This window comes from Nothoprocta perdicaria, unplaced genomic scaffold (genome assembly GCF_003342845.1).
Source record: "Nothoprocta perdicaria isolate Ctin4 unplaced genomic scaffold, notPer1 scaffold_2, whole genome shotgun sequence".
NCBI lineage: Eukaryota > Metazoa > Chordata > Aves > Tinamiformes > Tinamidae > Nothoprocta > Nothoprocta perdicaria.
The window spans coordinates 13,809,270-13,824,766 of record NW_020455204.1 but is presented as its reverse complement, the minus strand read 5'-3'; the positions used below and the strand labels follow the sequence as shown (position 1 = coordinate 13,824,766).

The 15,497-nt window shown below is 37.0% G+C and overlaps 1 protein-coding gene across 3 annotated transcripts in view; it reads right to left on the bottom strand.

Annotated features, from left to right (window-relative positions):
• Positions 1–15,497, bottom strand: part of DHX15 (DEAH-box helicase 15) — a 77,126-nt gene that overhangs the window by 24,399 nt on the left and 37,230 nt on the right. For all 3 annotated transcript variants that reach the window (XM_026037534.1, XM_026037533.1, XM_026037532.1), the window contains exons 2-5: positions 10,655–11,003; positions 6,666–6,859; positions 5,645–5,804; positions 5,040–5,258 (exon numbers count right to left, since the gene is read on the bottom strand). In XM_026037534.1, the coding sequence (XP_025893319.1) occupies positions 5,040–5,258; positions 5,645–5,804; positions 6,666–6,859; positions 10,655–10,834 (753 nt within the window). In that variant the 5' untranslated portion in view covers positions 10,835–11,003. The remainder of the gene's footprint in view (positions 1–5,039; positions 5,259–5,644; positions 5,805–6,665; positions 6,860–10,654; positions 11,004–15,497) is intronic.

Below are 15,497 nucleotides of genomic sequence, written 5' to 3'. Positions count from 1 at the left end.
AAATCATTTGTTTAGAATCAATTTCAGAATCACGTTAATATAGGTATGTTCTGCAGCACTGTAAACCAACTGAATCAAAGCAGAATATTAAAGCTGACAGTAGTGTTTACTCTTACAAGAGTAGTGAACAAGTCAGTTGATGCTCAGCAGGCAACAGCTGCTTACTCCTTCAGAATGGCTGAAGCACCCCTAGAAAGCACAGCTGCAGCTTAGTCTCTTTAATGCCTGAAGTTATCTTCACATAGTTTGGCCCTTCCTCTTCTATTGTTTCCTTAATTGCATTAAGTTAATACAAACCCTTCCAGTCATGCTGCTGAAAGAAGAGGAAAAGGAGAGACTCCTTCAAGAAGCTTCCTCCTTCACCACGACAGATGTGAGCTGGCAAGGCACTATGAAGAGCTGCCAGTATTTGACACTGGGCAGGTCAGATATAACGCTCCACATAGGCTTAACTTTTCCCCTTCAGTGATGGGCTTGTAAAGTGATTACTTTATCCCACCATTCCCCTGGATTTCTATTACATAATACAATCAAAATAAAACAAAAACAATGTTGAAAATGTGAACAAGACTCTTCTGTTAACACCACAATAGTTGTTTTTCCCGCAATACCTCATTTGGGATCATAATCACAGCACATGACCAAACATGTCTTGACGCAGTCTGTGCCAACGTTTAGGTTTAATTTGGAAATACGCTGTGTCCTCAGGCTCTGTCAGAGCACACAGCCAGGACAGAGACACTCAGGACTAACTGAACAGACCAGTAACTCCCCAGCTCACTAAGTTCAACACAATACTCCCTAACTCTGCCTATCAGAAGTAAGGATTTGAACATATTAGCAGCTCCTCTACAGAAATCCTATAAAATTAACCACAGAACCAAAAGACTACTTCTGCTTATAATGCAGTTTCATTTTGTGCTACTTATCTGCTCGTGAATATAAAGTCTTTATTATACTATTCAAAGTGAATGCTCAGTGGAATTCTAATTCACCTTTATTTCTTTTCCTGGTATTGCTGCAATAAAAGTGAGGTGAGCACAGCGGAGCATAGCTACTAGCAAGAAGAAGCAGAATTATACAAGCAGTTGCATGTACTATCCAATTAATGCACCACATCTTAAGCGAGTTTGTACGAAATCGTCTACTCGCATTCCACCTACCAAAGCAGTTCTACAGGAATTGAGAAATTGAGGTGGCCAAAAAACAAGTTACCAAGGAGGAAAAGCAGGAACTGGGTTACTGAGTTAAATTACCACCTGGTAACAATACACTCCAATATCCTCCATCCCTTTGGACTTGGTTTATTTATAGTATCTATACAAAAACCCCAAAAGAAGCAAGATTAAGAAAGTCAGTAAAGTCAGGCAGATGAAAATAGAGGCGATAACTCTGTGCCAAAAAATAGCAGTACAGGACCTCTTGTTAAGAATAACTGCAGCTTCAATACTGTAGTTATTCAAGACTTTGAGGGAACTGTATGGGACCACCTGATCCCTAAATCAGACAACATTTTGAAAGCTTTAATGTAATAGTTGATATTGTAAAGCTTTAACAAACACAGGAAGAGGACCAAGTCGTGCTTTCACTCGTTTTCCAGCTACCGTGGATGATGCCTGAATTTAGACCGAAACAAAATGAGTTACCCGGCAGCCAAAGGTAGACTGCCCTAAACTGAACTATGCAGGTACTTCAGGCGCCAAACTGCTAGGTACAAACATCAGTCTAACTTGCCTCATGTGATGATTTAAACCTTACCCCTTCACTTTTCTAAAACAGATGATTCAAAAATACAGAGACAGGTGCCATTTTAGGAATAATTAAGGCCTACATAGAGTACTTAGGCCTACAAAACAGAATAAGACAATTCTGTAAACATGAACCTTGGGAACATTATTTCAGAAACCCTTTCTTCAGCCATCTCTTTGGAATATTTCCTTCTTTAATTTCTCACAAGATGAGCTAGACTTCAAGACTCTTCCACAGTTAAAGTATTTTAAAGACTTTAAAATAGAAGATGCCTGTTTTAACCACAACAAATCTTTCTAGTTAGATCAAGTTTCACCCTGGATAAATGACTTGAGTAGACATACCTATTTAACCTGAAAGGGGGAAAAAAAAAGATGGAAAAAGAAAATGCAGTAAGTCAACAGGAGACACCAGGAAATTTTACTTTATTTGAAGTGAGCAGAGGGGAATCTGAACACTTAAATAAAAAAGGCTTCCAAAACCAGAATTAGTCATAGACACCTTAATCCTCCTCTTAGGAGCTCATATCACAAAGTGAGTTCAGCCATCTACATCTGGCTTGGATGTCAGGTCTAGAAACATTTTGCCTTTGTTCTTAAAGCCGTATGGCCTTTACCAATTTCCCTCCCCCCGGCAAGGGAAGTAAACCTGGAATGCAGTAAGATGAGAAAACAGCCAAGACAACTGGCCTTTTGAGCTATAATATTTCAGGAGATTAAGGATGACCTGAATATAGACTCATATAAACCATGCTTTGAAAAGCTTGTCCTTTCCCCCTCAGAACTGTCTTCCATGGAAGAACACTAAAAACAATAGAGAGCTGCTCTGCCAGGAAAGCAAGAATGAACTTGTCAGAACTTGATCCAATGTTCAGGATCCTTAGCTTGGTCTACTTGAAATATTTCATGTTGACATCATCTAACGCATGAAAAGCGAGACGTTTATGTTCCCCAGTTCCTCAAAAACTCCCCTGTGAAGCTGAAACAAGATACAACCTGCGTTAGCTGCAGCCCAGTACACTACCTCAACCTCATTTAATCATTAACACTAAGTTTTCAATTCCAACTTCAGTTTTCTCCTAGGAAAGTAAGTCTCCACTTTCTCTCACAGTTCCCGGGCTTAATCAACCTCAGTGTGGAAGTAAAGAGTGCACCTTTAAACCAAATGCTCATTTTCAAAGCATCGTGTGGAAACTTCAACAGCATTTTGCAACTCTTTTTTGCACCAACTCCATTTTTACCAACATCCCATTTCCAACCTGCTGGAACATTGACACTAAAATTTCCTCAAGGCAAATAAAGGTCTTGAAATATGTAGTTGTGAACAACAGTGCTGACTTAAACTTCCAGTCTCCAGATGCATCCTTGATTTTTTTCTCCTAAATACATAAAGATACATTTTGCTGTAAGGAGAGGTGGGTATTGAGGAAAATATAATCCAAGTAAGTAAATGACTATGTTACTAAGATAGGCAGACATTATACCTGGCCAGTATTTGTCTCCCTCATACAAAATTACAAGCGCAAAATCAGATGAAATTTGCTCACAGAGTACTCATTTTGCTGGAGTGTGCAGTTTCATGTTTATTTCACAGAACTATTAACAGGCAACTACTTTGGAGATCTGCTAGCTAGCCAGCCAAGACATTAAAAGGGCACTTTATCAAATGTATCTACATAATCTGTAATCCAAATGACTGGAAATAAATTTGACTAAAGCTATTATCCAGGAGAAACACACTGAATGAAATACAGATTACACTCAATTCTTCATAAACTATATTTTCCATCAGATTTTCTAATTCTGCCTACAATTATCCAGGTCCTCTCACTTTATTCTTTCAAATAATGGCACAACACATGAATATTCTTCCCTTGTACTGGAATTTCCCTGATAACAAGATTAGAAAAAAATAAAGTAGACCTGATTGCTCTCTTAAGGAATTATATGATAAAAGATGAATTTTGAAATGGTTATTCCTAACAGATAGTTTGTTGCTTTTAGCATTTTCTTTTGCTACTAAGGGACTGAAGCAATCCATTCAGCTAGAAAGTATCCTCTGCTTTAGATTATTGCAGTTCTTCACCTAAAAAAATTAAGATGCAAGTGTGAACTAGAGGTTTTCGTCTAAGTTTTTTTCTTTTTCTTTTTTTTCTTTTTTTTTTTTTTTTTTTTTTTTTTTTTTTTTTTTTNTTTTTTTTTTTTTTTTTTTTTTTAAATTCGCCTTCATAGTTGCATCCTTCTGATAGTCATATTCATCTTGCACCCTCCTTCCAATAAGAGTCCTTCATCCTGCACCCTGTTCACACAGATCTCCAGAATCCTTTGCATTTCTGCCTAAAATCAGTTTGGAGGCTAGAGGGGAAAATAATAATAATAATACACAGCCAGATTCTAGCTACAAAGTCCCCCAGCTGGGCCTAGAGAAAGGCCCTGTAGAACAAAAAAAAATAGTTCCAATAAATAAATGATTATTAGACAAATCTTTCTGGGGAAGTGGAGATGCATTTTCAATCTCTCACACTTTAGTGACAAAACTATTTAGCAAACTATTTAAAGAAATAAAGTTATAAAAAATTACCAAAAAAATTGAAATCAAGTACTCTTGTTAGTCAAACCCCCTCTCCCTACTAAAAACAGGAATTTCAGATTGATCTAGTCAAGTTCTTTTCACAATATCTGCTCCTGTCTTCCACCTTCATCTACCTCCACAGGCTTTCAAGAATTTCAAAGCAGGTTACTAAGCAAGCCAGTCTATTTGCTTTCCTCCTGTAGTTTAGCTTATGTCGTTTTCTACAAACTTCTACAAGCCAAGTGCACTTCTGAGGTAAAATTCCTGGTATTTGTGATGCAACAAAAATACTCAGCAATCAAATACGATTTTTAAAATGGAAACTCTTGGTAGACTAACAACAGAATTAAGTGTTATTCTTTTGTTCTACAATCCAGAAAGCAGAGAATTACTTTTAATCAAAAGCTTGAATGCTACCAGATACCCAAAACTTCTGAATTTAATTACTTTTATATGCTCAGTACAAGTCTGGAATTCATACTCTAGGCTTCTAATTCAGAACTACTTGATAAAGAATTTATTTTAGATTAATATACATAAACTATGCAACATTTGAGACACTCCCGATCCTTAAACATCTTACGTATGACAGGGAGAGAACCTCAGGTCACTTAGAAAGTATGAACAAGAAAAGTCAACTCAGCATTTCAGTTCATGGAAACTTCTGAAAACAATTTTTGTATATAAAAAAAGGAAATCCATAAGAAGGAAAAAAGTACCTCTTGTCCAGTAAGAAAGAGCAAGAGATCTCCTTCTTCTTCTTCACACATGTGAATTTGGATCACTGTTCGAATTGCAGCCTCAAGGTAGTCCCTCTCTGGTTCCGGAGTATAAAAGATCTCCACAGGATGGGTACGTCCCGGGATAGTAAGGAGAGGACAGTTATCGAAATAGATCTGAAACTTGCCAGCATCCAAAGTAGCACTCATAACTATGACCTGGAGGTTCAGAGACAGAGAGACGGTTACTCTAAAGGTTGACATGAATCTATGAAGTTATATGCTTAAAATATGTTGCAAGTTGAGTCCATTTTCTTATTATTAAGTGTATGACTTGAGCATGCTTCTTCCAGGAGAATGCAACAACTTGGTTTTTCAGGTCCAGAAGTGTCATATGGAAAGATTAAGCTAAGGTAGTTTTTCTATTATGTCCTTCAGTATGAATCTTGCTAGATAGATCTTTTCAATACAAACTGTCATTAAGAAATCAAAAGCAGTTAATCTACTGGATAGTTTATAAACAGCTAGTTGTAAGTACATAGGTGTCCCTATTGGGTAGGCTTGTAACTGCCAAAGAAAAGTTGTTGGGCTTTATCATCACTGACCTTCAAGTCGGCTCTCTGTCTTACAACCTCTTTCAAAACTCCCATCAAAATATCAGTAGCCAGGGTTCTCTCATGGGCTTCATCAAGAATTATAACACCGTAGCGCTCCAGCAAAGGATCATTCATTGCCTCACGAAGTAACATACCATCAGTCATATACCTGAATGCACACAAAAACAGTATTAAATAAAAATCTCTACTAATGAGTGATATGGAAGAAGATTCTATAAATTTACTAAATCAATTCATTAACTAAATTAAACATTTCCAAGTTGTTACAAAAGAAAAATACTAGTAAACTATTTTTGATAGCACAACAAAGCCATTGAAAAACAATGTCCAACAGCCATCACTACGGAGTATTCATGATACCAGGTGGTGCTTAAACAGGGAAGGGGAAACAAGATTTGCAATGTTTACAACTTCTTTCCAAGCTTTACATCTCTTCAACAATGAACTGGACAGTGCATTCCAAACACCTTCTGTAAATCACAGATTAGGTGGATCTGTTTCAACCTATGTAGCACAGTAACCTTAAAAAAACACTGTACTCAAACTTCAGATTTCATACAGTTGTGTCAGGCACAGGCCAATCTTAAAATTTATCCACAGCTCCCCTTATCAAAATGAACAACTGAGGAAGTTAATGGCCATCTGAAGGCCTAACATAGAGAAACTGAAGTGTTCTACTCCAGCAGCTCCTTGCTCCAGAACAACTCTTCTGACCACCCTCCTCTTTAAAAGTAATTCCTCACTTAAAACTAATATCCTCAGGATACAGGGATTTCTGCAAGAGGATTAACTTGCTTTAGATCTTCCCTGAGCCCTGTGCTAAGTTTCCACCAGACGAAGCTAGAACTCCCTTCTCTCTTCTTCACCCAAACATGGAGTAGCTGTTCATGGATTTAAATCCCCTCCCTATTACGCCCTTCAAAATTCTGCTTGCACCAGTTACTGCCCTACCTCCTCCCCGCACTCCCACAAGGAAGTCAGCATTACACCCCAAAGTTACCATACTTACTTCAAAATAGTTTTTGCACTACTGCAATCTTCAAATCGAATGGAGTAACCAACCTCCTGGCCCAGCATTACATCCATCTCATCAGCAACTCGCTGGGCCACGCTCATGGCAGCCACTCTCCTGGGCTGGGTACAGGCCACTCCTCTCTTCGGCCCAGGTAACGAGCGCATGTAATCAACGCACCACTGGGGGATCTGTCAATTCAAATAAACGCAGTTTTAAGGACACTTCTACATATAATCTGTAACCTTTGGATTTTGTTAAATTAATTTACTACTACAACCCCACTCAGATGTACAAAAATAGCTGTTTACTCTCATAATATGGATAACTGGATCCAACACTGGTTAAAGCACATCAATACAAGCATGTACATTATTTTTCAAGTTATAAAGGAAATACATAGGCTCAAACCAGATCAGCTCCTTAGCACTGTAAACCAACAGCTGCCATACTCCAAAATCCAAAAGCCTTAGCAATTTTTAGTGTTTTAAAAGTACTCTTCATCAATATATAAGAAAAAAACAGCATTACAATTGCCCTAATCAGAAATCATAGCAAGTAAAATGCTCCATTTAGTTAATTCTCAGCTCTCAGGTTGAGAACTTCTATCTAGCTGACAAAATTAGCAAATGGTCCAATTCCTGTATTAACATTTGTCATCCAGTGATTTTCTGTTACTTATCATGAATCCGAAAATAGCAGGAACAATCCAGAACAAGCAGTCAGTTTTAGAACTTCTTGTGAAACAAACAACTTGATAAGGAAGATTAAACATTCTTAAGGTGTTCCTGGCATGATGTTTTATGAGGAGACATCTACTGACACAACTTAGAGTCTGGAGAGCAAATAAAAACCACTCCTCCTTAGTAATGGTTCTCTCAAAGCAGCCTTTCTTAAAGTCCCAGAGAAAAGCTCTACCGTTTATACAGTCACACCAATGCAGAACAAGAAGATCTGCAGAAGTTTAATATCTATTCACAACTAAAAGTAGTAGTGATTTCCAGACACTGGTAACTTGAACCTGGATTCCCAGCCAGTAACTTCCCAAGTATACAGCATGGAAAAATGCAGTTGCATTACAAGGCACCAGGGAAAACCTCAGCCCTAAGCATGTTAGCTGAAGCATCTTCACTTAAAATAGAGCAAGCTTCAAACTTAAAACAGCAAGTCTGCCAGGCCACGCCACAGGAGCATGAAGCATAAATAATGTAACAGTGACTTTCTAGGTAACAGCAGAACCTTCAAATATGGTCAAATGAAAGAAAAAAGCTTTTACAGTTTCTAAGGGAATAGGTTAATTTAGATGATCACCACAAAGCCTTTCACATCCAGCTTTAGAAGAAATAGAAAAGGACTAAGCCACGCTACATTTTCCACTTCAACCATGATCACTTTGGGAATATACAGAATTATTCCTATCATCAGTTCCTGGTAAACTAAAATACATTTTTCAGTGATGATCTTTCTTTGAAAAAGGAAGAATTTCAAAAACATTAAATGAAAGATCATTTTCATCTTCAAATTGTAATCAAAATAAACAATAAGAGGGGATGACACACATACTGGTTGGCCTTTATATTAAAATACCTAAAGACACACAGCTTTTAACACAAAGAAGGCGTCACACTGCCCTTCGGCTTCTTAAAAGAAGATGCATTTTGCAGTTACAGTATGTATTTAATTTTCTTCTGCAAAAACTCAGCACATCATTCCACCATTATAGTACCGAGCATATTCCAAAGAAAGTATTTGAGGAAAACAGTTAAGAGTTTCAATTACAAATCAAGCCACTGCAAACACTTCAGAATTAATAGTCTTGGCCATAAACATATTCGGTATATTTTCCACAGTAAAGTTTAATGAAGAGTTCTTTATAAGTCTATTTCCCTCTTGCTCCCCTTGCCAAACCAAGCTTTTCCACACCTGGGCACCCTGTAACAATGGGGAAGAAAAACTTACACAGCGAATTGTGGAAAGGGCAGCTAACTCTCAAAACATTATCAACTACTAGAGCCCCTTTACCAAGAAAGGGGAAAGAGAATTATTTAGGACAGACAGTTTGTTGTAGTTTTCAATTAAAGCCAACTTCACATCAGACAGAAGCAAATTTAAATGGTTCTACAGGACAGTTTGGGCAGCAGAATTGTCTTAAGCATTTTAAGACTTCCTCAACATAAGAAATTTTACCTTGCTCTAGTCAATGAAAGCAACACACTCAAAAAGCCCTGAACAAAACAGTCAGGTGTAAGACAGCACATGACCACAAAATATATTCTCCCAGGGGCATCCACAAATGTTCACAGTACCATAAAAATTCAGAAGAAACCACTTTCTATGACTTATACGCTTTTAGCAGCTTCAGTTCCTTTCTGAAGATTTAAAAAGCCTCAGGTGTCTTCAGATATTTCAGAAAAAGGTAAATTACTACAATTCTAGAAGAGCTTTATCCTTCAAGAACCACAAAACAGTGAGACACATTTGAAATTTAAATCATAGGTGTTAAAACACACGTACCCTTTAGATCTCGCAATTCTCAGATCACACAATTAGAAACCTTGTCTTTATAGAGACAAGGACCGTATTTTTTCACATGAAAACTCCAAATACCATCTTTCTAGTTACTATACAAGCTTATCTGAAGAATTCTGTAGAATCCTGCTCCTGGGCAACGCATTACTAAAGCAACACTGATAATGCTGTCATGTATCACCTAAATAAGAAACTGACTCCTGAAATCTGCAGCAAGGACACATTATTTTAAGCACAGCGGGTACAGTTAAAAAAGGTAATTAAGGTACATATGCCCTTCATATCCTCCAGACTTTCAAATTCTATTTTATGGATGAATTTATTTTTAAGACTTAGAGCAAGTTATTCATAATCTTTAAATCATAAGGATAGATTATACATCAGTATCTATTTTTCTCCCTAGATGAAAGGAATGCATGAGACTACAGAATAAAGATTTTTTCTGCATTGCTTTTTCACAAATAAGCAGACTACATATTACATTTTTCAACAAGTTTATCTCACTATAAATGGATTCCACTATGCTGGTAACTAAAGTCTTCCATTTTGCCAATGCCCAAAATCCTTTTCTAAGATTTAGGAGATTCTCATGACCTCTCATGACTAAGTCCCTAAAACTACTGGGTAGGATTTTCAAATTCATGAATTTATTAAAAATGTGATTTTACCCACCTCCAACAGATTTAAAGACAGCATCCAGAAAAACACCCAGCTATGTTACTGAAGGAGACAGCAGCCTATAAGAAGGCTCACAGGGTAGATGTGATAGCTCTTTTCTTTTTAATTGCGGAGGACATCCACAACTTCATTTTGTTTGTTTGTTCAGGCCACAGAATGGAGTTTTGAACATAGTTTTAACCTTAGTACCAAAGTAACTACATCACCTGTGAGTTACTGGGTGATTACCCAGCACCTGAAAGGCTGTGGCACTACCAGTGAGACAACCTCTCTCTCTCTCTCTCTCTCTCTCTCTCTCTCACATCTGCATAGCACCAAACATTATCTGGGAGAGATCACGCCATAACTAATTCTGACATTTCCATTCACTTTAAGTTCAGACTTGTAGCACTAAGTACACATTCACAGGTGTGCACTTCCAGAACATTTTTCCTGATTTCCAGCTACTACCTACACAAGCAGTTCAGTGAACTACAAACATAAACTGTCAACTTTTGTTGAGAGTTAAAAGTCTTCATCTTCCTTATCAAGGAGGAAAAACTACCACAAAGCCTATTAGAAATAGAAAGTCAGAGAACAGAACAGGACTGTGAAAAGAAAATAACTTGAGTCACATCTAACTTTTATATTCCATAAACAAATAAAACATTCCAGTCTAGTTTTGTACAAGTCCGGTCAAGTACTCTGCACAATCAATTTCAAGAAACCAAAGATTAATACACCCAAGTTAGCAACAGTCTCATCCATTAAAAGTTAACAGTATCAAGACACAAACTCACCTGTGTTGTTTTACCAGACCCAGTCTCTCCAACCAGGACAAATGACTGATGTCTAATCAAAATATCTGTAAATCTATCTTTATATTCCCAGACAGGGAGTAGTAGCCGTTTCTTCAGGATGTCATAATATCGAGGTGTATGTGGTAGATTTGTGAAAGGGTTAATACTGTGTGGCATCATTGCTGGTTTTATAGCTGGTATCCCAGCAGCAGCATAATATGTAGAATTTGATGTAGGTCGAAAATCTTTTTCCTTGTCCCTCTCTCTATCACGATCTCTGTCTCTGTCACGATCCCTGTCACGATCTTTAGAACGGTCGTCACGGTCCCTGTCCCGGTCCCGATCTTTCCTAAAGTTAGGGAACACAGCAGAAAGTGAGATATTTGAGTATTTAAAGGCATAGCATGATTCTAAATAAAACACAGACTTTAAGGCTTCTAATACAAATAAAATATTTTAAATAGTCTTGCCAACAACTACCAGAAAGAAATAACGGTACGCGATACAGAGAACAAATAACTGTATATGACACCTAGCAAATGTTGTACAATGGGCATGACTCTGTATAAAAGTTCTGTCTAGGAACGGTTCAAACAATCACATAAGGAGAGCACTGTCTTGATCTTATTCACTTCTTATCAAGAATTAGCAATGTATCCTTGACTTTCTCAGCATTCTTCCTGCCCCTATTTGCTGTTGCTGCAGAAAAATAAGAAAACAATAAATTCTCTTCTTGCCTTCCTAGCAACAGAATTGTTTACCAAATTCAAGAACTGTAACTCAAGATGACAGATGAGCCTTAAGAGAAGTTTGATTCTCACATCCCACAATGAGTTTGCAGTTTTATTTGCTGAAAGTCAGTCAGCTCTGAAGTTGGGACTCAATCAACTCTGATTTACAGGTTGCAGAGTCTGGAACTCGCATCAGCATTCGTATTTGCTACCAAACCTGAAACAGCAGCATCACATAGTTAGGACTACATGATTTGTTAAGATCTGTTACCTAAATTGCTGTCAGCAAGTTGCACAAACACACACAAAAAAACATCCCCACACACAAAAAAAATATGAAAAGCTACATAAACACTTAACCTCCTCACTACAGCAGAGAAAAACTGGAAGTATTTGGTTTGTTTTCTCTAAATTAAGAGCACAGAATATTACAAATTTATAAATTAAGAATATTATAAAGCTAAAGTGAGTCTAGTAAACATCAAACTGGTTAAGGAGAAATAACTCATGCTAAACCAAGTAATCTTGAAACCCTAAAATAGCTCACTGTACTTGTTAAAGGACAGTGTTATTTTCACTATCATTACCCAGTTCAAATTCGATCTCTGGCCTTCATCTCAGTGGCAGTTTGATTTTGTCTCTACATACTTGGCTTTGCCTATGAACTCCCTATTAAATGCTGAACCAGTCACAAGGAAGCGCCAGTTTTATCCAAAGAACTGTTGCTACACACTTTTATTAAAGACTCCTCAATCCTGCAGCAGTTAAGTCCACTAATTTAAATTAGTTTAGATCAGAAGATTACTAGTAAAAAATTCCACTCCTGTTCACAAGGTCTCATGCATGCCTAAAAGGAAGAATGGAAGTGAAAGCTGCTGAACACCACATCTCTTCACAGCTTCTCCTCTTTAGCGTGAACTTGTGTAGCATACAACGAATAAACTAATTTGGGAATTTCTAACCATGGGAAAGGTGACACAAACAAGTCATTTAATTTTCTAAAAATACCATATACATGAGACATCAAGAACAAACATCACCTCCATTCTTGTAAAAATAATGTAATCTAGGCAGACTATGCAGACATTCTTCTTTCTTTCAACGTAGCTTTACAGGTTGTCATAATAAGTTGCTATTATTGTTTTGTACATTTATAAATATTTAACAGACAAAATGGCAAAGAAAGGAGAGTAACAAAACAGACTGTTGACCGTCATTGCGCTAATTCACTTTTCATAGACTTTTCTACTTTTCATAGACTTATCCTAAATCTTTGGGCACAGAAGCACTTAAAAAAAACAAACAAACACTACTCATTAATACCTTTTGCTTGAATCTGAAACACCATAGCCCCAGTGTAGTTTTAATACTGTAAAATACTGCACAAGCTATAAGTCTCGTTACATAAAAACAAATGACAGGTATTGTAGATTTAGTAGGGTTTTATGCACTAGAGAGGAAAGCAATCCCTGTTACAAATTCAAGGAATTCATAATACTACATTTCATGGAAGAGTAAGACAGATCAATCAAGTTTGGAATTTAAGTTAATGAGCTATTACAAATCAGTTATTAAAAAAAGCAGGCACTAGAGAAAGGTACAATGAGACAGTTACAACATAATAGGAAAATGAAATAAAGATTAGAAACATAGTTTAAGCATGACAAAACCAGGGCAACATACAATTCAGACTGTTAACAACACATACTTTGTGCAAGAAAAAAGTGGAAGAAGAAAGAGAATAAGACATGCTTTTAAAAAAAAAAAAAAAAAAGCACTTTGACTAGACACCAATGAAGGTGCTGCAACAATATTCCTTCAGAGGCAGACTATTCCATGACAGTCTAAGTAAACAATTCTATGACAGAAGCTTCTACAGAGCAAATGAGTTTATCTCCAAGCAGGCTTTAAAAAAAAAGTGTGTGCGTGGGGGGGGGGCGGCACGTAAGCCAGCACTTATGCAAAAATAGACAGACCTATTCTCTGTTGCCATCCTTATCCTTACATTGGTAGGAGTGTTTCAGTGGCCTTGTAAAGAATTAGCCTTTCCAAGCCCACCTCCACCAACATAAATTCTAACGCAGATCAGATCTCTAATCTAGTCTCCCAAACACTCGCAGTGCAAGAAGAGAGGGGGCAGCACTGCTTTCTTTTGTGACTGCAGTATATGAGTTTAAAGCATAGATATAATCTCAAGAACAGTATACCAGTGTAAACAAACTACAAATATGATCCTGAAGGAGAAGTCCTGTTAATATACTGTTTGTGGATCATTTAGCTTAACTTGCCCACTCCTCTGTTTAAGGAACTAAATTTACATTCTGAAATGTGAATAAACTTTGATGAAAACCTCAATGGAGGTAAACCTCCACAGAACTTAACCAAGGAAGATTTTTTTGTTGTTGTTTGTTGGGGGGGGAGGGGGATTTGCTCCTCTAAAAGGTGTCAGAAAGCCTAAGAAGACACCCTTGAATTTACCCTCCAATATTCCTTGGTTATTTATCAGTTTGTTTTACAGCAGCACTTTTACTCCTATAAACAGTTCCCAATAATACCTGTTGGTATTATTGAAAGTTGGCAGACACATTCAGATTCTGGGATCAACTAGGGAAAAGGGGAATGACATTCTATTCCAAAAAAAGAAGCTGTCTGTTTCCCAATCATTGACAACTTCATAGCAAGTGGAAAAAATACTTCCAGAGGACGCTATTTCAACCAATAAAGCACAAAACAATTCCAGTTCATATCTTCTGAAGACTGATAAAGTCATTCTCCATTACAGTCTGATAAGAGATGTGCCAGATATGTTGTGGTGCCACATGAACTTACTGTGTTTTCTTAAAATAAACGCACAATTCTTCATTTCATAACTGTCCCATTTAACTTAGGTTTTGATTTAATCAAATTTATCTTGGGCAAAAACTTCAATTTTGTAAATAGTTTTTTTGTTTAATTAGTCTCATCTATCAACTTTCACATGTACAATATATACACACATAAATACAAAAGAAACGTAAGTCACCAAACCCAAAGATGAAAAGCAGGGAAAGTTAAGAGAGAGACAACTTTAGAACCACTGATGACCACTGCTAAACTTAAGTTCAAATATATCTAGCAGAACATTTGTGTTATTCCTCCATTAATAAACAGCTTTTTGCTGTCCACAGTTGATTAAAGAACAAGTTAAAAGAGAATTTGTTCTGTATGTATGAGAACATAAGGTACAGTAAGCCAGCAATACGTGCTACAAACACAAGACTTTAACGGCAGCAACTGCCATTAAAGAATTTAGAAAAAAAACAGAACCAGAAACACTAATTCTCACACCACTAACTAGAGACTTTCCCTACAATTTGCATATTCAAGAATTTTTGTTATTGTTGTTGAAGAACGATATTTCAAGGCTAAAAGAAAACAGATGTTAGACCCCTGCTTAAGTAGTTTACACTAGTGATTACAAGCCTGCTGGCCTGACATCACTCCCACGCAAAACTACACATACTGATACATGGCCTCAATTAAAAAGAATCAAAAAACACAGCGTACCCTGATATGTATTCTATACCACATAGTGAGGCAGGCAGTAAAATACACTCACTATTTCTTTTACTAACTCTCTGAATAGATGACTCTTAAAAGTTTAGTTTCACCCAGTTCTAAAACCAACTAAACTGCATAGAGACTCTCTGCCCAGAGGACATGCAAATACCTGCTACTAACAAGGCTTTCCCTTAGCACTCTCTACACCGTAAAGCCTAACAACCCTATGAATGAATTAGGACAACATAAGGATAGTACAGCACATGTTCAATGAATTAAGATCTCAAGTAATAGCCATACTCAGTGTCTCTGCTTACAGTGACTGGTTCTTTGTTCTACGTCATTTTGTTGGGACAATGGGCACAACACCAGAGTTTAGAGTAGTTTTTTAGGGTCCTGTTCCACCTCCAACAACTTCTTCCTCGAGATACTATAAAATCAAACACTTGTTGTTTAAAAAAAAAATATATATATATATAGCATTCCTGGGAAGCAGTAACAGTATGAACAAAATTAGAAGACTAAAGCTTCAGGGTAACAACAGGCAATGAACAAAACACCAAAAAAAAAAA